This window comes from Chinchilla lanigera, unplaced genomic scaffold (genome assembly GCF_000276665.1).
Source record: "Chinchilla lanigera isolate Chin_1 unplaced genomic scaffold, ChiLan1.0 scaffold00031, whole genome shotgun sequence".
Lineage (NCBI taxonomy): Eukaryota > Metazoa > Chordata > Mammalia > Rodentia > Chinchillidae > Chinchilla > Chinchilla lanigera.
In genome coordinates, this window is record NW_004955432.1 from 4,911,432 (window position 1) to 4,937,115 (window position 25,684).

A 25,684-nucleotide genomic window follows, 5' to 3' on the forward strand; every position below is an offset into this window, starting at 1 on the left:
TAAAATCCTTGAAGATACCTGTATAAGAGCAATGCAAAATACTTAAGGTAAATCTGAGGAATATACACTTTACAACTTCCCCCACTCAACCTTCCCAAACCATGTTAATCTGTGTGATAGGTTTAAGTTTCATAATAATACAAAATGCAAGAATCAGCAGGATCTAGTTCTAGAAGATAGAAGCCAGATGGGTCTGTAACACCAAACATGAAAAAACTAATGAAATGGATTTAAACTGTTTAGGTATTTCACAACAATGAGTGGATTTTTAAAGGATCCATTTTTTGGAAGCCAAGACTATCTATACTATTCAAATTGTAAAAATACACATATTCACATACATTTTAGACAATATGGTCCCAAGCATATGAAAGTCTAACTTTATTGTAGGCACTTTTGGCAAACATATCAGTACTTTTTGTTATTCATATAATCTTTTAGCAACAGTCAGTTACAGTTCAAATGACAAAGTATAAATAAAATTACACACTTCATCAAAAATTACATCAAACCCTTTTATGAATTCTGTAATAAAATTAAAACCATTACCCACTCCCCACTTGATAATGGTTCTGTTTATGATCCTTTAGTTATGAAGTCTCTGAAGATGCTGCACTTGGTATTATCTTCAGTGACGGCAGGAAATGTTTAACAGGTAACAACCTAATCCAACCAGTGCTTGTTTTTTGATCTCATCAAATGTCATATTTAAACACAACTATTTAATATTTAAGATCCCACATGGTCAGACTTCACTAGCGCTTTGCTCCAGCCTGGACACTGACCATTGAGAAATAGATGCCTTTCAGTGCAAGCAGCTGTTGGTGTGTGCCGTGCTCCTGGACCTTGCCGTTCTGAATCACCACGATGACATCCGCGTTCTGGATGGTGGAGAGGCGGTGTGCAATCACGATGCAGGTGCGGCCCTCTCTGGCTTTGTCAAGGGCTTCCTGGACAACCTGTTCAGTATCACATGAATTAATTTTTGTAATAATATGTAATATCACCCTTTAATTCTTTCTCCATCATAAGCTCCACAGTTTCTCTCATTTGTTCTTTAACGGTTGTGTCAATGAAACAGAACAGATTTTACAAACCAAGACATTATCTCATCAGACATTATCTGAGTCCCAATTTAGCTAAATTCTGACATGGATTGCTTCCAGTCTTTTTTTTTTTGGTTTTTCTCCGGTACCGGGAACCGAACTCACGACCTTGCGCTTGCCAGGCAGGCGCTTTGCTGCTGAGCTAAATCCCCAGCCCCGGATTGCTTCCAGTCTTAAAGTTACAGCCATAATTTCGCCCAGCCAATAACTTGAAAACTTTTCCAAGTGCTCCTTACCATCCAACGTTCCTAAAATCAGCCCCTTCAGGCAGCTCCACAGCAAATCAGGAAGTATGAACAGAGACAAACACAGCCTCCCTCACCGTGAGTGTGTGTTTGTTTCAGCACTAGGGATTGAAGCCGGGGACTTCACACTAAGCTGCATCCCCAGCCTTCTAAAAATCGTTTGAAACAGGCTATCTCACTCACTAAGTTGCTAACTTGCCCAGGCTGAGCCTGCATTTTGATCCTCCTGCTTCATCCTCAGAGAGTGCTGGGATTACAGGTGTGCACCATCACGCCCAGTTCAACGTTAGTTCATTAGGACAGAAAACCTGTCATAAGCAGCTGCCTTTTAAATAGCTGAATTCTTAACTATTCTCAAACTGAAAATGATTGCCCACATTTTTCTTAAGGCACAGCCAGATTCTAACCTTGCCTTACACTTCACACAGGGCTGCTGCAAGAATCTGCCCACTGACGTGGGAACAGGCTTCCTGCACATAGCTCCTTAGTGGAACATGAAGTCAGCTGAGCTGGTTTCTGGGCCATGTGCACTCTATCACTAACTCGCCCTGTCTCATCTTAGCTCTCCTAACTGACAGTTACAGAAAGTATTTAAATCCCACAGAAAGCAGCCATAAGCAACAAACAATGTATCTGCCTCAAGGTTGTTTTTTTCTTTTGGAAGAGAAAAGCATACAGTTAAGCCTTTTACGTACAACTGATTCAAGTATGAATGAACCCCATTTTAACTCCTACCTTTTCACTTTCTGTATCCAGAGCGGATGTGGCTTCATCCAAAAGCAAAATATGAGGCTGTCTAACGAGGGCGCGAGCAATGGCGATGCGCTGTTTCTGGCCTCCGGAGAGCTGGGTTCCTTTGTCTCCCACTCTGGTGTTGTATTTCTGTATACAGAAGTTTGTTGTTACAAAAGTCAAACACAGTTCGCTCTCGGAAAGTAGGATATTTTTCTCATAGAACAATTAGAAAAATTTAGGTCCAGAAAGGAAGAGTGTGTTTATGGAGACTTCAACAAAAGTACTCTAAATGCTATGTTTAATCTTTCTTTTGGAAAATATAAATTATACGTTCTATTGTAAGTCAGCCAGATGTTTCATAAGGAAGAATATTGTTGCAATGCTATTATCTTCCATCTTCAACTCTCATTATTTTGGGGACAAAGATTGGTAGAAACAATGAATTTTATTTGAATGGGCTGTACATAGTAATTGAAGACACTGACTTAGAACCAGCAGCTGACACCCGCGGCATGATTTTAAAGAGAGGAAGAAAAAATCTTGGGATGTTAGCCTTCTAGTATCTGTTCTTATGAAGCCATCTTCAACACTTAAACCATTTCAGTGTGTGCTAAGGAATTTGCTTTGATATCTAACAAAGAAAACTGAAGTATCCTTTCAAAAACTTGTTGTTTTTAAAGTTCTTCCAAAATTTTTCCACACTGTTTCTCACAGTAGAGAATCATCATCAAGGAAAGCAGAAGTTGGGTAGAGCAGCAGGTACGTCTTAGAAAACATATCGTTTTCAGCTCTGGTCAGGCTGAAATTATAGTCTGACAATGGGCTCTGATTCTTACACCTGGATTTTGACTATAAAACTCATTTTTTAAATAATACTGCCTATTTTTACTTGTGATATCCGGGAACTCTGATTTATGGTGCTTAGAACCAGAGAAAGAGAGGCAGAGACAGAGAGAGAGAGAGATCTCCTGGTGAGGTTTTGGCAGATGCTGGACTGGCTCAGCCGGAGCTGTAGCAGGCACGCTGTAGTGTGTCTCACGCCAGCACAGGTACTACCGGGCTGCACCAATGCAGCGGTGTCCTGTTGAGGCAGGCGAGAGCGCTGTAAGCCTCAAGAAGATGAACCCTCAGCCTCGGTGGGTATAGGTGAATCCTAGTACTAGTAACTCAGAAAAACAATATATCCTTCAAAAACAGAACTTCATTACCTAAGAACTTAGTGTGCTGATCCAGAATCTTAGGAAAGCAGAGTAGGGAATGACCGCTGATGTCTACAGGTGTGATGGATAGGCACCATTAATCCACTTAGTCAGCAGGGGTAGGACTGGGCCTGAAAAGTTCTAGCAAGTGCCCAGGTGACGTTGATACATGTGCATACTTTGAGACTCGCTGACTTCTCAGTGACAGGTTTGTGTGGTGGTTACTTGATTAATTGTCAGCCTGAGTGGGAACGCCCAGCTGAGCTGAGACAGTTGGTTCTGGCTGTGGAAGATCCACTTAAGGAGGACTGTTGTCGGAAATGGGTGAAAGGAGAACAGGAGGAAAGGATTTTAGCTTCTCCTTGGAGAAGCTTCAGCTGTTCTCTTCGGAGGAGCTCTGGTCTTCCCCGCTGCCTTGAGCATCGTCTCTTGGTTTCTGGTACAGATTCTTCAGCTCCGGCGCTGGCTTTCTGGCTTGCCTGCGCACACCCTTCAGTTTTCCATCTGCGACTTCTCAGCCTCCTGATATGAACTCAGGTGGGACATTGCTGTGGGCTCCAGGGCCTTGGCTGGATTCTTGGGATCTCTAGTGCTCAGACAGATCTCTGTACTCTTCTGCACCTGACCCTGTGGGTAGGTATTGTAAGCTAATGTAAATTTCTGTGTCCTGCATTAAACCTGATTCACAGCATGTGCAGTCTTTTCAGGGGCCTTGCCCCAGCCCTGCAAGCTCTCATAAGCACTGACTACAACAGTTTGGAAGGTTACATTTTAAGTGTTCAAGCCTCAAGAAAAGTCAGTTATCCATTAACTGTTAAAGGGAAACAGGACAGTGCCTTTGCCCTGGGGACTGCTTTAGGGGTAGCCGAATCTGAAGCAGAGCCTTAGGAAAGGGAAATCTTGGAAGGAGTTGGGACTACCTGATGTTACCATCCCTTAACGTGAGGAGATTGCCTTCCTCTCTGGTTTGAGGGTACTGAGCTTTATTTCTTAGGGGTGATTCCTTGTAATAAAGCACATAACTACTGATAATGGGAGGGGACAGATGAGCAAGGTCAAGATGCATTTCAAAATATAGGACTTACCAGGCCCAAAGAGAAAGTGAGAGGTTCCAGTTACCTAAGCTCCTACAGCAGTGATGGCGAACCTTTTAGAGCTGAGTGCCCAAACTACAACCCAAAACCCACTTATTTATCTCAAAATGCCAACACTGCAATTCAAACTGAGTACTGAGGTTTTAGTTTAGAAAAAACTCATACATTAACATCTTTTGTCTTAAAAACTGATTAACACATTGCCACCACCACTCTCTAGAGGAATTCAAAGGCACAGCACAAAGCTCAAGGTGTATTTCAACACTGAATCATAAGAATGGAGCACAGGACCCATGGAATGCACGATGATTACACGATACCATGGTTGTCCCAATGGCTCAGTTGTGTTCAGAGAGAGGCTGGTGACTCCACAGAGTGAGGCCGGGGCTTGGAGAAGAGCAGCGAGGAGGTAGAGGGAAGACAAATGAAGAAAGAATGGGAGGGGTGGTCGTGCCTGCCTCCCTGACAGGACCAGAAGCATCAGGGCCACAGCGGAGTCCCAGCTGCTGCCTGCAGGCCCTGTCCCTGCACTAGGAGAGAAAGGATGGAGGGAAGAGGAAAGGCGTTCTAGATAACCCATTTACCCTAGGGCTGAAGAAAGCGGAGGCTCAAGTCTACAAGCTGGAGAGCTGTTGCAGGCCGCCTACCCCAGCAAAGTTCTCTCTTCAACCTGAATCCAACACTTTCAACCCTTCTTCACAAGGAGGGTCCGGGGGCTGGGGATTTAGCTCAGCGGCAAAAGCACCTGCCTGGCAAGTGCAAAGTCGTGAGTTCAGTTCCCGGTACCGGAGAAAAACAAAAAAAAAAAAAACAAGGAGGGTCCGGTGACCCACTAAATAAAACTAATAACCAAGGCAGGAGGTGTGGCCAGATACTTGAATACAGGTGGGACTATGCTCTGGTTCACACCTTCTCCTCACCTTCAGCAAACCAGCCCTTCAGAAATCGCATGACAAGGCTCCATCATTTGATTACACTGACTGTAGCTCAGTGGTAGAGCACTTGCCTACCACACACCAGGCCCTGGGTTTGATCCCTAGCATTGCAAATAAAGAGCAATGAGGATTAAGAGGAGTAGGGGAAGGAGGAAGAGTGAAGATAATGAAAATCAGACAATAAGCAAAAGAGACCGCTCCGTGCTCCTGGGTCCTTACTTTGGAGGGACACTTACGTCAGGCAGCGACTCGATGAACTGGTGGATGTTGGCCTCCTTGGCTGCCTTCACAATCTCCTCCTGGGACACGGTCCGGCTGTTGTCTCCGTAGGCGATGTTCTCCCCGATGCTGCAGTCAAACAGGACGGGCTCCTGCGACACGATGCCCAGTTGGGCTCGCAGCCACTGCACATTCAGTTGCTGTATTTCTTTGCCATCCACAAGCTGAAAAAAAAGAGTGTACACGTCAACTTCCAGAGCAGCACACTCTGAATTTAGCAGAATTAGCATTATTACTTCTAAAAGAGTCAAAGTGCTTTGAGATTAAGGGAAAGTTGCGTTTGTCTTGCTTTGGGTTGTTAAGGTTAATCTAACAAGGTCGTAATTGTACGCTCTGAGGAAAGGTCATGTTTCTGATGTTTTAACATGGGTTTCTGTCACTCCTTCCCTGCAAATATAAGTCAAGGAGGTATTAAAGCTGCAGATGAAATTAAGGCTGCTGATTAGCTGACTAAAAACGATTATTCTGGATTATCTTGGTGAGCCCAGTGGAATCCTAAGGGTTCTTAACTGTGAAAGAGACAGGCAGGACAGTATCCGTGCACGTAATATAAGAAGACTTGGTCAGATAAAGCTGGCTCTGAAGATGGAAGAAGGGGTCGGGAATTAGAAAAGGCAGGACGACAGACTGTTCTTTGCAGTCCACAAAAGAAACAGAGCACTGCTGATACCCTGATTTTTTTTTTTTTTTTTTTTTTAAAGAGTGAAAGAAGGATAACATAGTAATAGGGGGCGCTTACCAAACTGCAGACAACATGGTAGGAAATTGTCAGTGGTTGTTATTTTACCTATTGCTATCTTCAAGATAGTTTCTCAGGAAAACAAATAGACAAATAATAGTGAGTTACAGACAAAAGTGGTAGGAAATTATCAATGGTTGTTGTACTATGGTATCTTCAAAGTAGTTTCTAGAGAAAACAAACAGCTATACATGAGTGATCAATTAAATAATCATTGACTGTTCTCAATGATTGTTGTTGGAAATACATAGTAATAAACATACATCCATTTACAAAACAGCATAGGAACAATACAAACATTACAGAGTTATGGACAGATTGGCAGGAAATTATCAATGGCTGCTGCGATACATGTTGGTATCTTCAAAGTGGTTTCTCAGGAAAACCGAGATATGCAAGAAATATTTAACAAGTAGTTACAGCCTAAGGGTTGTGAAAAATGGTGGATTACCTCCTCACCAGTGATGCCTTTCACTGAAGTGTGACGGGTGGAAGGAAGGCCAGGATTGAAAAGAAGGACCAAGAGACTAGCACCAGTGTCCAGCAATAGGCTGTTTACTTTTTCCTCTATAGTCATGATTACCCAGGGCTCCTCCATGGAGATAATGGTCTGGCCAGAAGGAGAAGGCAGAATATGCCCTGGGCCCCTTCATTCCTGTTGGAACAGCTGGGAGGAGGGGTCTGAGCTCTGGGGCCTTCGCTTTAGAGGAGACACCCTGATTTTATCTCAGTGAGACCTCCTTCAGATTTATAACTTCCGTAAGTGTAAGGTAATATACATGTGCTGTTTTAAGCCAGGAAATTTGTGGTTATATGAGCCACAGGAAACTAATACTCCATTCTTCTGGGCTGTATCCTGAAATCCTTATTCCCACATCTCAGTTTTTCATACTAAGAACACTCTGAATCAGAGTGGAAATAAACATAACTATGATCACATAATGGGTCTGTGGATCAGGTTTCTGATCTGACTCAAGTTTGAGAAGCCAGATGCAGTGGTCATGTGGAACAGTGGTGCACACTGCAGGGCAGCTGGTGCATCTCTGCACCTGCTGATCTCGGGAGAGACAATCCATTTCTTTTACTTTCTTTGAGGGCAATACAAGAATGCTGACAGTTTCTCAGTTCAGAGAATTGAGGCTTAATGAGATCATATAGAGACCCATTTAGCATAGCACCGTGCATAGGGTAAGAGCTCAAGGGTCAACAATAATATACTCTGTGTGATAAACTATAGAGGATAGAAAGGTAGACAAGCACTTGAAAAGGCAGATGCAGATGACATCTTCATTAATGAACCAAAGAAGTAGAAAAGGCAAGCATGTCCTTTTTTCTGGCTGTTTGGCTACCTGTGTGTTCTGCAGACTACTCATGAGGCCTCCTTACTGACTTGCTGATGAAGAGCCCTCATGTCTGGTGCAGATATATCTCCCCAACATCTCTGTTTGCAGAGGGTTTTCCACATTCGTGTGACAGAACTGCTCATGACCTCTGTGGAGGACACAAGTGACTCAGCTTTGAGCTTTTCTCATAGTGGTGATGCGTGTTCTGAGCCACATACGCACTATATTCCATGTGCCTTTCTGGGGCCCCTGGGAGCAGCTAATCAGAGTTAAGTGAAATCTTTCTTCAGGAACACAGCTTCTTCTTGTGCAAGTGCTAGGTGTGGGGGAAAGCCATGGTCCCACTGGTACTAAGCCCTGTTCCCACGGAGACCATTCTGAGCACTATGCTCCAGGCTTCCTAATAGTCTTAAGGAATAAAGAAATTTGAAATGAATTTGAAATTTGAAATGAAATTTGAGGATGGAGACAGGCAGTAAAAACCAAACAAGGACATGGCTAAACAGCAGATCTTCTTAGGTGGGATACTGTACCTGGTAAATAGATATTTTAAGGAAAGAAAAAGTTTTAAAAATCCTTCCAGGTTTATACCCCTGGAAAAAAGACAAATACTGTCTAACTAATAAGATCACAGGCAAATGTGGATAACTGCAGTGTATTTTGATGAATTTCTTTCATTACACGGAGTATGATAACACTCTTGGCTTCCTCTGCCTGGCGCAATACACTAAAAGTGCAAACTATTTAAAACCTCTGCTAGCTAAAGAAGTCTTTCTTAAGGAAAACATGTTTACAAGCCCATAATATAAAACAGATCAAAGCACAGCTGTTTTGACTGAGCAGGATGTGCAAGTCTCTCCTTTTCTGAAGTTGTTTTATATGACTTGTTATCTGTAGAGGAATAGCCAAGAACTAGTGCCAAAGCATCAGTTTTCTGGTCAGAATTCTGACCCTTACTTATGTCCACATCAACTCCTGCAATTGCTTTTGCCTTAGCTTACAATCTAAACTAACAGAATAAAATGGTTCACTTTTGTCTGTACCTTCTTCATGTTTAGTAACAGCAGCTTACAGTTTGATGATATTGTGTTAGATCTCTTTAACTCTGCTAGGCAATTTCCAAACAACCTTTTAGTTATACAAGTCTATCCTGATACTTAAGTATTTCTGCAGTTGCTAGGAACTTCACTGCTCCATGTCCTTGAAATCTTGCCACCAGAAGACCTGGGGCAGAAGCGATATTCTGTGGGAGGTGAGAATGACAAGGCCAGAACACTTGGTTTCCCGTGCAGGGTTTGCTGGAGCCTGGGACCCTCCGTCTGCTGTTATGTATGGAACATCATTGTCCCAGATAAACCTGGGACCAGAATCTTGGAAGTTCTTGCACTTAGATTTTGGTGTGAGTTTTTAAATTTGAAGTAAATATTCCCTCCTAAATATTTTTGAATTCAAATTTCCGTTTTGTTTCTTTTAAATAGAATCCTTAAAATTGCAAGATCTTCAGGCGCTACAAACTGGGATCCTTCCCTCTTTTAATCCTACTGCTTGTATTTCAAGACTTTCCACAATTTCACCAAAACCCTCACTAAAATTCACCAGTTCAGTGGTTCCTACACTATAGCTAGCATCAGAATCAGCTGTGAAAATTGTAAAAATGAAAGGCAAGGCCCTACTGTCCTTGAATGATCCAGGTCGGCTGTGTTCTGTATTGGCTCTCCAAGCCATCCTAATATACCCCACAGTTTCAGAGCCACCACTCCAGGTCAGGGTTTCTCAAAGTTATGACCCATGGACTCCTAAGAGACTTGTGAAATTTATGATTTCAGGGTGGTCCTCCAGGTTAAGTCCTTTCTTCAATTTTTAAGCAATCAAATGATGCTTAAATCCATCATTCCCACACGGCAGTACAGACTAATTGGTAGTATTTTACTAAACTAAATCAGGTGTTGCTAGTTGGTATTTACCATCAAAACTTGGCATATTTACTTGAGTTTACTAGGGACACTTCTGGTAAGAAGTCTGGATGCCATACGCCCCTTGGCAGTCTTTGAAAGGTCTCATGTTATGCACAGAAGCAGACTGTAGAGCTTACTGTAACAAATGAGAAGAGTTTGCCTCCAGCACACACATCGGGGTGTCGTGAGATGGTTCCTGTTGTATAGACTCAGCATTTGTTTCCGTAAACTTCAGCATCTGCCCTTCCACATATCAAGGGACTAGAAGGCTGAAACCTCTTTTTGAGGCTCCATTGGTTCTGGTGGTAAGTTAGGTTCTACCAGTGAGATACAATGTGTCAGGTATGAGGGCAGAGGTCCATCTCCAGCAGATGAGTTTTTGCAGTAGTCAGACCCCGATCTGGGGTGTTCAGGTTTGGAACCGCTATGACATCTGCATAGTTTTGTGCAATGTCTTAGCCAGAGTAGCATCATGGCTGCAGTGCTATGATTTGGAAAGCTGGGAGCAGCCTTTCTTCCACTTGTCCAGCCCTTTCAAGTAGCACTTGATTTCCTCTATTAAATGCTTATCTACTTGTAATAGCTAGAGTGATTTCCATTTTCCACACTGAACTGTGAAAGATATGGTCTGTATTAAGTATTATGCACTGGGTGTATTGATGTACTTGTAGCATTACTAATCCCTAACTAATCTCTTCTTGTATGATCATATACAAGAAGTGTCCTTAATAAACTCAAGTAAACGTGCCAAGTTTTATTTGTAAATATCATTTAGTAACCCTTAACAATTCAGTTCATAGGTTCCTATCAATGAATTCTTACTGCCATGTAAGAATGATGGATTTGAGCATCATTTGCTTATAACTAATCCCTTCTTGTGTAATTATTTACTGTCTGCTATTGTTTTCAACTCCAACATTTTATTATCATACATTTTGTTTTCCTCCTGGAAAGTGACACGAGTGCATTACAGGGCTGTGAGACTTTTACATCTTTCATGACTGATAATCTATAAAGTCTGAGAGTCTGAGAACCACTACTCTGTTTTATTGGTGCATATTAGTAATACAAAATACCGAGACCTGTTTTCTCATGTTACTAATGCACATATTTTGACTATTTTCATCCACATTAATCTCCTTCCCCTTTCCCACCCGCTATCCTCATACCATTCCCCATCTCTAAAAGTCTCCCTTCTAGTGGACTTCCACCTTACTGTCACCTCTACTTCATTTATTTACCTTTAGATTGCTTATATAAGAAGAAATATGCAGTATTTAACTTTCTGAGATTTGCTTATTCTGATTAACATAATGGTCTCCAGTTCTATCCATTTTCCTGCAAATGGCATAATTCCTCCTCCTTTATGGCGGAATAATATTCCACTGTGTACCACTGCATATTTCCTTCATGCACTCATCGTGTGATAGGCATCTAGGCTCTTTCCACAGCTTAGTTACTATGAATTAATTGCACTGCTATAACACAGGTATGCATGTATTACTATACTATGCTGTCTTTAAGTCTTTTGGGAATATACCGAGGAGTGATATGGCTGGATCTAATCTTATTTTTTTTTTTTGAGGAATCTCCATACTCATTTTCTGTACTAGTTTATATACCCACTAACAGTTTAGGAGGGTCCTTTCATCCAACATCCTCACCAACATTCATTGTTGCTTCTACTCTTGATGACAGCCTTTCTACTTGGCGTGAGATGGAATCTCTATGTAGTTTTGATTCCCTAATGACTGAAGATGTTTAACAGTTTTTCTAGACTTATTGGCCATTTGTACTTCTTCTTTTGAGAATTTTCTACTAATTTGCCCATATATTGATTGGGCTGTTTGTTGTTTGGTGTTTTTTAGTTCTTTATATAGTCTAGATAGTAAACTTCTATCAGAAGAAGAGCTACCAAAGATTTTCTCTCTCTCTCTTTTTTTTTTTGTTTTTCTCCGGTACCGGGAACCGAACTCACGACCTTGCGCTTGCCAGGCAGGCGCTTTTGCCGCTGAGCTAAGTCCCCAGCCCCAAGATTTTCTCTCTCTGAAGGTTGTCTCTTCACTGTTTCTTTGCTGTGCTGAAGATTTTTTTATTTTATGTACGTCCCATTTTTTTTTTTTATCCTTGTGCAACTGGAGTCCTGCTCAGAAATCCCGACCCATGCCTATCACTTCAAGCACTTCCTTGTGTTTTCTTCCAGCAGTTTCCAAGATTCCAGGCTTGTATGTAGGCCTTTGATTCACTGTTACTTCATTTTTAATACAGGGGGAGAAATATCTAGTTTCAGTCCTTTGCACGTGGATATCCAGCTCTTCCAGAACATGATTTCGGCCCTTCTGTGAACAATCAGATGGCTAAGTGTGTGGGTTTGTTTCTGTGTCTTTTGTTCTGTTCCACTGGTGTACAGTTCTGCTTTCACGCTCATACCTTATGTATTTGTTACTACGGCTTTGCAATATAATTTGAAATGGGGCTATTTCAGTGTCACCTCCTTGCTCTTATTGCTCCAGGGTACTTTGCCTAGTTTGGTTCTTTTGGGCTTCCATATGAATTTTAGAATTATTTTTTCTAATTCTGTGAAGAATGCTGTTGGTATTTTAATAGTGATCACACTGAGTCTGTACACCACTTTTGGTAATATGTCCATTTTTATAATATTAGTCCTGCCAATGCATAAACAAAAGAAGTCTTTCCCTTTTCTTTTTTTTGGTTTTTTTCTGGTACCAGGAATTGAACTCAAGACCTCGTGCTTACCAGGCAGGCGCTGTGCCACTGAGCTAAATCCCCAGCCCAGTCTTTCCCTTTTCTAATGTCTTCAATTTTTTTGTTCAATGCTCCATAATTTTCATTACCAAGGTCTTCCACATTCTTGGTTAGTTGATTCCTAAGTGTTTGTTTTATACTATTGAGAATGGAATGGTTTTCCTGATTTCTTTCTCAAGTGGGTTCCTATCTTGTATATGGAAAAGCTGTTGAATTTTGTATGCTGGAGTGGAGTTTGTATCCTGGAGAACCAGTACTGTTACTAACTCTATTTCAGCTGAACTGGCCTATTTCTTGCACTAAGTCAAAAACCTACCAATTATTGCCACATTCATTATCTATTGCACTTACAAGCATTTCCACTGTTCATGCATATGCAAATCTCATTTATTCCTTACAACCAGCTTTGGGTCTACTGCTTTAACAATGCATGGAAGTATATTTCTACGCTTGCAGTTTCCATCTTCGGAGACAGACATCACGCCCTCGAACTCTTTACAGACCAACATTAAATATACTGATTAATTAAAGTCTGATGAGGCGGGGTAAAGTCTTAACTGTCTTTGAGTAGAATAAAAATCTTTTTCTGAGTAATAGTGATTAATTGCTGTGAGGAAGGAAAAAAAGAGCCTTGGACTACAGGTTGAAAATTCTTCTGCATTTCAGTTGTTACTGCAAGTAGGGTCCACACGGAGCTTGTTAGTCAGTGTCCATGCCACTCCAGCTATTTCTTACTTTAAATATCATCACTGAGTACAACCAGTGACTAAATGCCAACATAAAAATTTCTTGTTTTACATCCTCTTCCTTCCTACTTTGGCCTTTTCCTATCCCCCATGACCATCTTTAAACTCACCACTCCCTTTAAGACTCTTAGCTCAGGCCCAACATCTAAGATGTTCCCCTGACAGGCATTCAAATGTTTTGAATTACTAATTCTGACTCTTCACTCATCTTCTTAGTTCAGAAAATGCAAAGATATTCTTTCACACTGTTCATTCATACCCCCAAATGTTTCAGTCTTAGTGTGTTTGGGTTTTGTTTTGTTTGTTTCTCTGTTTTCCCTTGGAAGATGTTTCAATGCCCTCTCTCCATCATATACGTTATCTTATCTTTAGCCATAAAAATGCTCCAGATTCCCCTTCCTACGCGTGTTCCCTGCATTTTGCCTTCCCCACTCAGGCTGCTGCTCTTAGTTGCCTCTTTTACCTTTGGTCTAATAATTCTAAAATTCATACGGAAGCCCAGAAGAACCAAACTAGGCAAAGTACCCTGGAGCAATAAGAGCAAGCAGGTGGCACTGAAATAGCCCCGTTTCAAATTATATTGCAAAGCCGTAGTAACAAATACATAAGGTATGAGCATGACCAAAGGTACTCTACACCTTCTGAAGTCTCATTTCCCTTCCTAGCCATTCCGCAGCCATGGTGTGGTCTTTCCCATCAGCACTTCCCTGAGAGTATGACACATCAGAAGAAGCTTATGAACTGCCAGAGCCTACACGACGGCTCCGTCCTCAACTTCTCTAATCAGTCCACAGCATCGGTTTTTGATGACCATTTTCTTCTTGAAACACAGCCCATCCTTCGTTTATCTCCTTTGTCTCTCCCAGCTCCCCTTCTCTGTTTTTCTGAGTACTTCACTTTGTGCTTCCTTTTCTGATGTGGGCTCAGATTTAGCCACACAAGAGGCGAGTATTAAAAAGGTGACTCGGGAGCAGTGCTGAGGGAGAGGCTGGAGGCAGATGACACAGCCTGGACACCCAGCCTACACTATCAGACTTTCCCTAAGTGGTGTTAGTGCTTAAGAGACTGGAAAACAATGACTTGTCCTCGAGAGTGAAAAACATAGCCAGGCCTCCAGGTGATGAAAAGCCTGAAATGAGCTGAACGGGAGAGCGCTCACCACTGTCCCAGCCAATGGGTTGTAGAACCGCTCCAGGAGCTGCACCGTTGTGCTCTTCCCACAGCCGCTGCTGCCCACCAAGGCCAGCGTCTGGCCCTTCTTCACCTGCAGGTTCAGGCCCTGAAGCACCGGGATGTCTGGGCGGGTGGGATAGTTGAACACAACATCACTGAAGGTCACATTTCCTTCCAGCATACTCTAAAATGAGGACAGGGAGAGTAAGTTTGCTGCAACACTGAAACACAGAGTAGGCCTAAGCCAGTGATGGCAAACCTTTTAGAGATGAGTGCCTGAACTGCAACCAAAACCCACATATTTATTGGAAAGTGCCAACACCACAATTAAACCTGAATATCTAGTGGTTGGCTCCTGGGGCTACTTGGCTTGCACGCCAGCAGAGCAGGCTCTGTGTGCCCGCTGCAGCACACATGCCATAGGTTCACCACCACTGACCTAAGCCCTTCCACCAGCAGGTTTCAAAAGTAGTGGGATCCCTCTTCCACCAGCAGTTTTCAAAACGGGATCCCACTAGAGGTAAGACTGAGTCACACTGCTAGAATTAATAAGTAAGATCTCAGAGCCAATGTTTTCACTGAATGAGTTAGTAATCCAATACAAAAGTACAATACAAATGTGCTAAATTTGTTCCCCCAGAATTGAGTAACTTACACATCAGAGAACCTGATTTGCTTATAAAGCCAGCAGTATTCTTACCTCCCCATAACTTTGTGATGTAGAAGAACTGGATGTTAGCACCTGTTATTAACACTTACCGAAATAACCCATGATTTCAAATTTTTATATTACTATCAGCATTTTAAAAGGCACACAGTTTATTACATTTCCCCTTTGAATACTTCTATGCAGCAAATTAGGAGCAGATCATACAGTGGAAAACTCAAACTCACCGGCTTCAGGCCTTCTGTGCTATAGCTGTCAATGGCGGGGACCTTTTCAATGATCATGATGATGTGGGAGGCTGACACTTTGGCTTTGGCGTAGTCAGGGGCAAAGGAACTGACCTGCCCGACTGCCATGGCGCCAAAGACGACGGCGGAAAATACCCTGGAGAACAGAAGACGAAGCAGAGGCACGGTTACAGCTGCACTGCTAGAAAGCTGACACTTCTACAAACAGGGAGCATTGTCTCAAATAATTGTAAAGCAGATAAAGTTTTCTATAAACTAAGAAAAACCTGTCATAGGGCTGTCCTTCAAGTGTTAACACTATTGTAAATGTCCTTGGTGTCTTTAATAATGTTTATCAAAGTGTGTGTTTGAGCAGCAGCGCCCTACAACTCTGTTAAAGCAAGACACTGCACCATTAGTTTTCTTTTTTTAAAAAAAATTTTCCTCTAAATAAATCACATAGATTGTTAATCTTGTTCTTCTTCTCATTCAAACCTTTGGGATCCACTTACCACTCTTCACACGGGTTTCCCCTTTGCTTTACCTACTTGGACGACTGATTTTGCAAACCTAAATGTCCTAGTGAGAGTGACATTCATCAGTTCAAAGTAAAATGATGTATCAAGTAATTATCCAATCAAGACCTAATATCCACAATGTCTAACTTTGATCTCTAGGTTATAATCACAAATAACACCTGTACATCACATGTCACATGTACATATGAGAAAGTAGACACTTTAAATCTTCTGTTAGGGCCACCCTGAACTAACTATAATGTGTGAGCAAGTCAGTGCAGAAATATCCGAACACATTATATTCTGAGGCTCACATGATTCTGATTTCAATGTAAAACTTTATTACTTCTAGTTTTATGTACTGTCAAAGGACAGAGTTCTATCAGTCACCAAATCTACAAGATCAGAAAGATCACACAGAGTCTTCACTACTAAACTGGTTATTTTGGTATACTAGTAGCACAATTAAGTTTAAACTTGACTTCTCTAGACCACAGTATAACTTTCTAGAGCCATGGAAATGTAGCAGAGAAATCCTCATCTAGTTTTTCCTTTGTCATTTTTCATTTCTCCAATACTTCCCTTGCAACTGTTCTCTATCAAGGAAAAGTTAATTTATCCTGGGATCTTCCAGGACGTGGAGAAGGTGGACACCACTTTCATGTACTAGCTGCTGTGCTGCACAGCCCTTTACAGGGAGTCATCAGGTCCCTCCCTCAGGCTTAGGCTTCTTCTCAAATGACAACGCCCTCTAGAGACCTTTGAGCCTAGTCACTCGCCCTGCCACAGACTTGGAAAAGTCAGATGTGTGTGTTAGGAGTGGAAGGGCTGAAGTTACTATGGAAGTAGGTGTTTCCATGGGAACACACAGAGACCCAGAGGCAAATACCACTTTCTCAATCACCAAAATCTCTTCATGAGGCTGCACCTAGGGTTTTCTATCTATACATCCGGCATGTTCACCCCAGGATTACTTCTGCAGTATACTGTCAATATTAACCCAATACTTACAACAGAACGTTTTCAAAATCCATGAAACGCTGGGCCACCAAGAAGGCACCAAACCGGAAACAAGCAGCATAGGAAAAATACATCATGGCCTGGGTGAAGGCAAATGTGATTCCAAAGATGTGTGCTTTCCTCAAAGAGTTTCTGAAAAGAATATATTTGAAAACTTACTATGGTTTCATTTCTCAGTCCTTTAAAATGTAACTTTTCATTGGTTGACGGCAGAGCACAGAAGTGTGACAAAAATAGGTTTACCCTCCAAACAGTTGTTTCATTCTCATTTTACTTTCCAGTTGTGTGAACTTAAGTATGTGCCTCAACTCTGAGGATCAGTGTCTGCATCCTTAGTAAAAGACCAGCTGCACCTCTATGTATTGATGTGGTGAGGAATTAAGCCTATTGTTATGGTTTGTGTCTGGGTGTCCCCCCAAAGCCACATGAAGTCATGGGGCCAGCTTTTGGAGTGTTTGATTCTTGGGTGTGAGTGCTACAACGCCCTGGGGCAGATAGCTTGCATACCTAAGTGAGAGAAAGAGACTGCTTGCTGCCACTCCTCCCCGTTTTGCTCTTGTTGTTTTTGCTGTCTTCCACCACCATCAGTAGTTGCCCTCTGCCACCTGGCCTTGGAGCCAGCCAAGTACAGACTGAAACGTCCAGAAACTATAAGCTAAATAAACCTTCCCTTCCTTAATTTTGGGCATCAGGTATTTTGTCTCAGCAATGAGAGAAAGGTAACCAAGACACCTATGAAATCTGTACAGAATCTGTTAAGAATTAACAAATGAAAGTCTCCTCCCTTTCCCGACTACTCAACGTATAATATGTGTCCTATATATAGTTAACATTCACTCCACACACATTTACCCAACACCTCAAACTGAAGGTTAACGTGTCGTGTGACACAAAGCAATAAGGATGTTCCTGCCTCTCCTCTGGAGGAATAGGGATGTTCTTGCTAGGTGTTTGGCTGGATATCTATTTATGCCATGGAGGTACAGTACCTATGAGTAAACATGGGAAATAAAAAGAAACACTCGATTCTCTGGGGTACTTACTGAAGGAACTGCAAAAGAACTGAGATTAGGTTTTCTGGGGGATGTGAACTCAGTGCTGTGGAAGTGTGGGTAGGAACACGTTGGTAAATGGGCAGCCCTCTGGGTTCAGACTCACACTTCAACTATATCAACTTTATTTTTATCTTGGTCATCTATTGGGATTTCAAGTGCAAACTTTTTCCAAAAAAAAGTCCTAGTAAAGAAAAAGAAAGCTGGAAAACCTATCGTTAAGGTCCAGCTGTCTCCTTTGAAACAGAAGAAGCTGAGATTCAGAGACCCAGGGCTTGGTCAAATTCACACCACTTGGGGAAGCCCTCCCTGGGACGGCTGAGTTGGAGGAAGAGCAGAAGGTCCTCCGCCGGGGGAGAAAGAAGAAAGTCACAACATGTACACCCAGAAGTGCCACTCCAGTGTGTACTGCCTTCAACGTGCATGATCCACAAAGAGCCTGTAGCCCCAGCCAGAATAGGGTCACCACCACAACTGGAGCCCAGGGATTCATTCTCAACAGTATCTTCCCCTCCTCTCCCCACCCCGACCAGCTGTTTCACGTTCTACCTCAGAGATGCCCCTGACTCAGCAGGGCCTCAACACTTCTACCCCAGTTAAGTACAAGTACTTCTCCTTTGTGTCCTACCTCTGAACAATGTAAGCCTTCCAAAAACAACTCTGCTAATGCAAAAACTCCTCATACTGACCTCCTACTGTCCAGTGGTTTTTACCTGTATGGTATCTGCAAGCTCTGCCCATACATGTGTTCAAACTTCTCCTCCCGAGTCAGAGACACGACGGTTCGGAAGTTTTCTATCGCTTCGGTAGCGATCTGTAACAGACATCACCCATCGCCAAGAGGTACGGGGTGAACGGGGGCAGTTAGTTTTAATTCTCTAAAACAGGTGAGTGAGATTAGTTTTATGATTTATTTATTTATTTATTTATTTATTTATTTATTTTTCTGGTACCAGGGATCGAACTCAGGACCTTGTGATTGCCAGGCAGGCGCTTATGCCACTGAGCTATATCCCCAGCCCCCCTAGTTTTATAATTGCACAGTATTTATTTATCATTTGGTATTTCCTATGTGTATCTTCTTTATGGAAAAAGATACTAAGTAACTTATCAAACTGAAGGGCGATCAACCAGTTTTAACCTTCCCTCTTTACAGAAAGAGACTTAGGCACTTGTCTAAAGCCACATAGCTTCACAAAATTGACTTAGGAACTCGGTATTTTACACTGTTTCCAATGTTCTTTCTTCTATGATGGTAACATGTTGTGTACAGTAGTTATTTTACATATTTTTAAATGTGATTCTACTTTATCTTTTCAATTGCTACTCAGAACAACTCAATAATGTTTGGAAAATGTTGAAAACTTATGTTTTCAATAAAGCAATAAAAAGTTACATATTGGTATGTTTTACACATTAGATTATGTACATTTTTGTGAAGCATACATATTACACACGCATGTGTGTGTGCATGAGTGTATGTGTGTTTCAGAAGAATTAACCCAAGCCTCATCCATGCTAGGCAAGTGCTGTACCAGTGAGCTACAGCTCCAGACCTGTTTATTTTTATTTGTTTGTTTTTGGGGTACTGGGGAGGAGTATCTACCACTGTGCTATATCCCCAGCCCTTTTATTTTTTATTTTGAGACAAGGCCCTACTAACTTGCCCAGTTTGTTTTTAACTCAGAATCCTCCTGTTTCAGCCTGCTTGGTAGTGGGATGTCAGTGGGTGCCACCATACTTGGTTTACACATTTAGCCAAATAGGGACACAATTCTATATTCGGTTGTTTTTCGTGGACTTAACAAATATCAAGACCATATCCTATGGTCATTAAATATACATTAATAATAAATTTCAATGGTCACATGGTATTCCAGTTAGTATTCCTTTATTCTTAAACATGTATCTTTGCTTATTAATAATAGTGTTATGATAAATATCCTTCTACGATAGTATTCACCCGTATTAAATGAATTTTAGGCAAAGTTCTAAACTCTGAAATTCCTAGATCAAAGAGCACAACCTATGGAAGGAACATGACACATACTAACAGTTTTTCTCCCAGAAAGTTTCTTTTGCTCAGTTATGTTCCATTTGTGTATTACTTCCAACAAATCTGCTCAATGGGGACAAATCGCCCTGCACCACCTTTCAAAGACTGGCTGGCAGGGGCTGGGGATATAGCTCATTAGCACAAACGCCTGCCTGGCAAGCCCAAGGTCCTGAGTTCTATTTCCAGTATCAAAAAAAACAAAAGGCTGGCCAGCAGGCATGGAGTGAGAGTGCACAGAACAGCTGCACTGGCAACGTGGCGTCAGCCCGTCGGCCAGGGGACCTTGAACTTGGTCTCATGGTTCTCACCTGTCAGTGAGCAGGAGGACTGGAGGGTTTCAAAACTTCCTGAATTGTTTCCAGTACAGATCGACAAGAGACATTACTCCCATTGTTTAAGATGGCTGTCTTTTTCTAGGCTTTACACTGCTCAGAACTAATTCTCCCAAGGACACAGCCCATTAAAGTAATTGTACCTTAGAAATCACAAGCATGCAATCTCATTTATGTGTCACCAAATCAAACACAAATTAAGCTAAATTCAGACATAACAGCAAATATTTCATAAGACATTGTCAGTTTTTAATATTAGTGCAAAGGCTTATAGAAAAAAATTAAGAACAGACTTAAAAACAAACTTTCTTTAAAAAATTAAAAATAGTATTCTAAGCCAAGCATGGTGGCACTCAGGAGACTGCGAGGCAGGATTTCAAGTTCAAGGTTAGCCTGGTCTACCTGGTGAGATTATGTAACAAACAATAATATTATTATCTGATCCAGACAATCCAAGGAGACTGAACTATGTTTACCATAAGCTACTTAAAATGACAGGAAGATACCCAGACTTAATTTATGTTAAAATATTTTATAATTTCTTTTACACAATTTTTTGTATGGGAGATTGAACCTGGGGCCTTCACAATGAGCTACATCTCCAGCTCTTTAAAGAAGTTTTATTTGGAGACAGGTCTCACTAAGTCACTAAATTGCCCAGGCTGAAATCCTACTTGAAATCCTACTGTCAGCTTGAAATCCTACTGCCTCAGCTTCCAACTTGAAATCCTACTACCTCAACGTCCCAGAATACTGGGATTACAGACACGCACCACCATGCCTGGCTCTTTAAAACATATTTAATAAATAGTATATGCTCATTTTAGAATCCTAAGAGGACAGAAAGAAAGGCAGTAAAGGAAAAAATTTACCTTCAATCAAACGCCCCAATGAAAATACTTGTTCAGATTCATTAGAAATATTTTTAATTATAAGCATTCAAACAGAGAATAGAGGTTCTCTGGATTACTATGAACACTGAACAAACTACAGCAATGTATGCTAAAAAAGATTTTATGATGAACTTCAATGGAATGGTATTAAGAAACATTTTCTGTGCATCACTTACTAAAGCAGGAGTGTTTTGTGATGTATTTATAAATATCACTGCCTTTCAGTGTACAGCACAGTAAAGTGAGTTAGTCCCAGACCTTGCATGGTAAAACAATATCATCACTTCACAATATAATCACCTCATCTTAATGCATGAGGAAGGAGAACTCTCCATATAAGGAGGAGGAAATAGCACTGTTTCTCCCAGAAAGCATCTTGTACTAAATAGTTTTGGAGAAAGAAAAAGAAAAAATGCACAAGCTTTTTAAAAATTTATTTTTAATCAATACGTCCTTGCAGTACCCACGGATACACATCTTGTGGGGAGTTAGTACCTATGTGCATCAAATCCTAACCATTTTGTGTCCCCTTCTCCTCCTCTCCGCCCCTCTCCTCCTGCCCCGTATCCCCTTCCCACCCACAAAATGCCTACAGTGAATGCCACGTAAGTATTTGTTAAATAATAAGACAAAATAAGCTTGCAGCTAAGTAAGTAGCAGGAGGAGAAATCGAGGTAGGGTGAAGAAGGGGTCATGATTAAAGATGGATTTAACTTTGCTTAAAAGGAACAAAGGGAGAGAAAGAAAAAAGGTAGAATGCAACGACAGGGGAGAAAGCAAAGAAGGAAAGAACTCACGGGAGGAGGTGAGAGAGAAAGAGTCTGAGGACAGCGGCATGAAGCTGCCGTTTCTAATCTGTGCGCTAGGCGTAACAACACTGCCTTGAAAAATGGTTATAGAGTCATTCTCGGAGCACAGTAAGTACTGAAATAACAGAACATCCATGATAAGAATATTTTTCTCTGCTTAGATAGCAACTAGACTTAGCCGGACTCACCTTCCCAGCACCTTCTAGCTCTTTCTTATCTTTGAGTGCATTTCCAGACAGCATTTTCATCTCTACAACTCCTGCTATGGCAATGATGGGGACAATTGCCAAGAGTAAAAGTGTCAACTGCCAGCCATAAATGAAGGAGATAATAATTCCCGTCCCGAGGTTCGCTACATTCTGGGTAATTACAGCAAGCCTAGAACCGATAGCCTGAAAAGAGAAACAAATTTGGGACACATTTTTATATTAGATTCAAAACCGGATTATGGTGATCCACCTTCCTGAATATCTGTTAATTATCATCTCAGTTATGAAATAAAAGCGAAGATTTCCTTGAAGAAAGTTTACTGGGTTTCTACAAAGGAAGATTTCCATGATTTCTGAATGAATACTGGAAGTAGATCAACAGTCCAGAGTTCGCTGTGCATTTCTTTCCTGCTTTTTAAAAAGAAAATCTTTATTATTCAAAGCATCACCACTAGCGCAAGCTCTGCCAGTAAGAAAGATTGTGACTATTATATTAAACTGGGACTGTAAGTGCACATTCGCAATGTTTATCACATATCTATTTACAATTTAAGACTAGATGTTCCCATTAAGGATATTCAAATCTATCTGGGCCTATTTGAAATGCTTCCTGTGTTTAACTTAGCCTGGGATGGATCTGGAATGAATACACAGAATTGAAAATTATCAAATTTAATCTATGTCAAGCAGTATTACAACCTTCGGTTTGAATGTCACAGGGAGCCTGACCATGGCCTCGGGCACTATGCAGTGACTGTCCCCTTGAAAGCCAGATGGCGAATGTGCATCATTTATAAGAAAATGATGCACCTTGAGGTCACAATGTTAAGTGCAATAAATGAGACACACAGGCTGAAATAGCACAAGGTTTCCTAAAGTATAAATAAATTAAACAGCAAAATAAAGGACAGATGATAACAGGGAGAAAAATCTTTGGCAAATGGGGAGGGGACCGAGAGATGAAGGGCAGGGGAAGAATGGAAGTTCAGGGACAAAGGAGGCGTCCAGCTGGGTTATGTACATGCATCAGCTCTCCACAGGGCGTCATCTTACCTACTGCGAACACAGGCTGATAAAAAGTGAAATAACAAAAGGCAACTCCTAACACAATTAAGAAAAAAACAGAAGTCAATCTATAAAGCCAATTCTATCCACCCTCTACATTTCAGTCCTCCATGCCCCTTCTGCCCTGGAAAGGCCCTGTGTCCTCAAACCAATCCCAAATTCCTGCTCTGGCCCTGGCCTGCTCTGTCTGGAACAGGCCTGTATTCTTCTCCTCTCCCAAGGTTTCTTCTGCTCAAGTGGAGCTGGTCTCAGATAAACGCAATGCAGTGCAGTCTAGCCAGTGCCATGCCTGTGATTTTGTACAAATCTCTGCCAAGGAAAAACATCAGTAAGCATGTTAATAATCAAAGGTGTCTCCTCTGAATTCTGGGGAAGAATCCTTCATAGCTCCCCACATCGATGCCTCTAATATCATTTCATATCTTTCTGACAGAAGCACTAGACTAACATTCAGTGGGGAAAAGGAGGCCAGGGATATAGCTCAGTGGCACAAACACCTGCCTGGCAATCACAAGGTCCTGAGTTCAATACTTGGCACCAAAAAAAAAAAAAAAAAAAAAAAAAAAAAAAGGAAAGGAGGTACAACCACAACTAGCCTTTATGTACCTTAAATTCCACAACAGACAACTGTATGAGGGCTGAACGAGACAGCAAAACTAATGAAGTGCATGTTATTTTTACTTGGCACAATAACTGAGTTTAAACTCAAGGACTGCTTTGCAAATATTTGGTTCAAGTCAGAATACAATGACCTTCAGCGCCATCTCTCTGTCTCACACCTTTTCCACGTGAAGGTCAAAGGATGCAACCTGGAGAATTTGTGTCTCAGGGATAGCGTAGGTTGCTCCTGTTCTCAGATTCTACAAGTCTTTCTCCTAATCTATTTCCTACCGTTAACCTTCACACACACATTAAGAAGAATTATCTTATTTCTCTAGCCCTTGACTACCATCCAGAGCTTGACATCTATATGTATTTGTATTTTAAATATCCAGGCCTTTATGCTGAAGGGAGACTGATATGCTGCAGCCCTTGGCTTTGGCCGGTGCTGCACTGGTGGCCGTTGCTTATTCTAAAGCCTAACGCTCGCTGTCTTACATCTATTCCACTGGACTCTGAGGACCAATCACTTGTCTCTGAGACTTCCGCTCCTGCTATTTCTTCCTCAAAACACCATCATGGCACTGAAAGTATAATTTAAAAGTCTTTGTGCTAATTAGACTAAAATGCTGTATCCTGAACTTCCTTCTGAGTTCAGGAATATCAAAATTCATCACGACCTCAGCTTTGTCTCACAGAAAAAACAATTAAAAACCTAGCTGCTTTTGATTTGTATATGACTCTCCTTTGCCTTTAACTCTGCAGAACTTTGGACCACATATCAACATAAAATTAAAAGGCTCAACATGACATAAGAAATTATTGAGTTGTATTTTATTCTGGTTTGTGGTTAGCAGGATTAAGACATTTCAATAATTTTCAAACACATCTGAGAAGAGGTTTCATCAGTGGGAAGGTTAAATATGAGCAAAAAATTAGTCTAGACACACAAATATCACTAACTACATGCACACAAATTTGATGTGGATCTTCCTTGGGTAGCATGAGTTTATAACGGCATGGCTGTCATCTAACATTTTTACACTAAAAACCTAATCACACTTTTATCAGTTGATACACTGTGTCAACTTCAGAAGTTTAGAAGTTCAACGAAAGAGTCAGCAGGGAGCCAGGGTCTTCACTTTGTAAATATCCTGAGCTAGGGGCTGGGGATGTAGCTCAGTGGCACAGCGCCTGCCTGGCAAGCACAAGGTTGTGAGTTCGATTCCCGGTACCAGAAAAAAAAAAAAAAAAAAAAAAAATATCCTGAGCTTGTGCAAAAGGAGGGCAGGGAGATGGTGTGAGTAGTAGTATACCCATCCGAGGGTGGGTAGCCTGCTTACAATATAAGGGAGAAAAAGAGGGTTGCTCTCCCCCCTTGAGCTCTTGATGCTTTTGTTATCTTCTGCTGCCTTGACCTGTTGCCCCTGTGCCATGCCAACCTGCCTTGGAGCCAGTTGATTACGGACTGACACCTCCACAAACTGTGAGCTAAATAAGCCTTTCCTTCCTTAATTTGGGCGGTTGGGTATTTTGTCTCAGCAATGAGAGAAAAGTAAGTAAGGCAACACCACTTTCCATTGTGGAATACAGACAAACATACATGTACCTACATAGGAGTATCCATGTCTGCATATATTGGTACAAATATCCTTGCTACTTACATGCACATACACGCCAAGTGTCCATGTTATTTACACACATATACACCCCCCATAAACAGCCCAGCCAGTGGCATCAACAGGGCATAAGTATCCTCTCTCTGCCAATCGGTGATAACAAGACTAGGATTTCCTCATTTGATGATTGTCACCAACCTGTTTAACCTCAAGAACACTTTAGCCACTGTTTTAAGTTCGGGGAAACAGCTCTGCCTCAGAATGGTTCACACAAGTACTAAAACTAAAAATTCCATTTGACC

The 25,684-nt window shown here is 41.5% G+C and overlaps 1 protein-coding gene across 1 annotated transcript in view; it reads right to left on the reverse strand.

Annotated features, from left to right (window-relative positions):
* Nucleotides 1-342: 342 nt before the first annotated feature.
* Abcb1 (ATP-binding cassette, sub-family B (MDR/TAP), member 1) overlaps nt 343-25,684 on the reverse strand; it is a 173,576-nt gene continuing 148,234 nt past the window's right edge. The window contains exons 21-28 of the mRNA XM_005387974.2: nt 22,078-22,281; nt 18,513-18,613; nt 16,739-16,879; nt 15,210-15,366; nt 14,302-14,499; nt 5,551-5,757; nt 2,087-2,233; nt 343-959 (exon numbers count right to left, since the gene is read on the reverse strand). Of these exons, the coding sequence (XP_005388031.1) occupies nt 756-959; nt 2,087-2,233; nt 5,551-5,757; nt 14,302-14,499; nt 15,210-15,366; nt 16,739-16,879; nt 18,513-18,613; nt 22,078-22,281 (1,359 nt within the window). The 3' untranslated portion in view covers nt 343-755. The remainder of the gene's footprint in view (nt 960-2,086; nt 2,234-5,550; nt 5,758-14,301; nt 14,500-15,209; nt 15,367-16,738; nt 16,880-18,512; nt 18,614-22,077; nt 22,282-25,684) is intronic.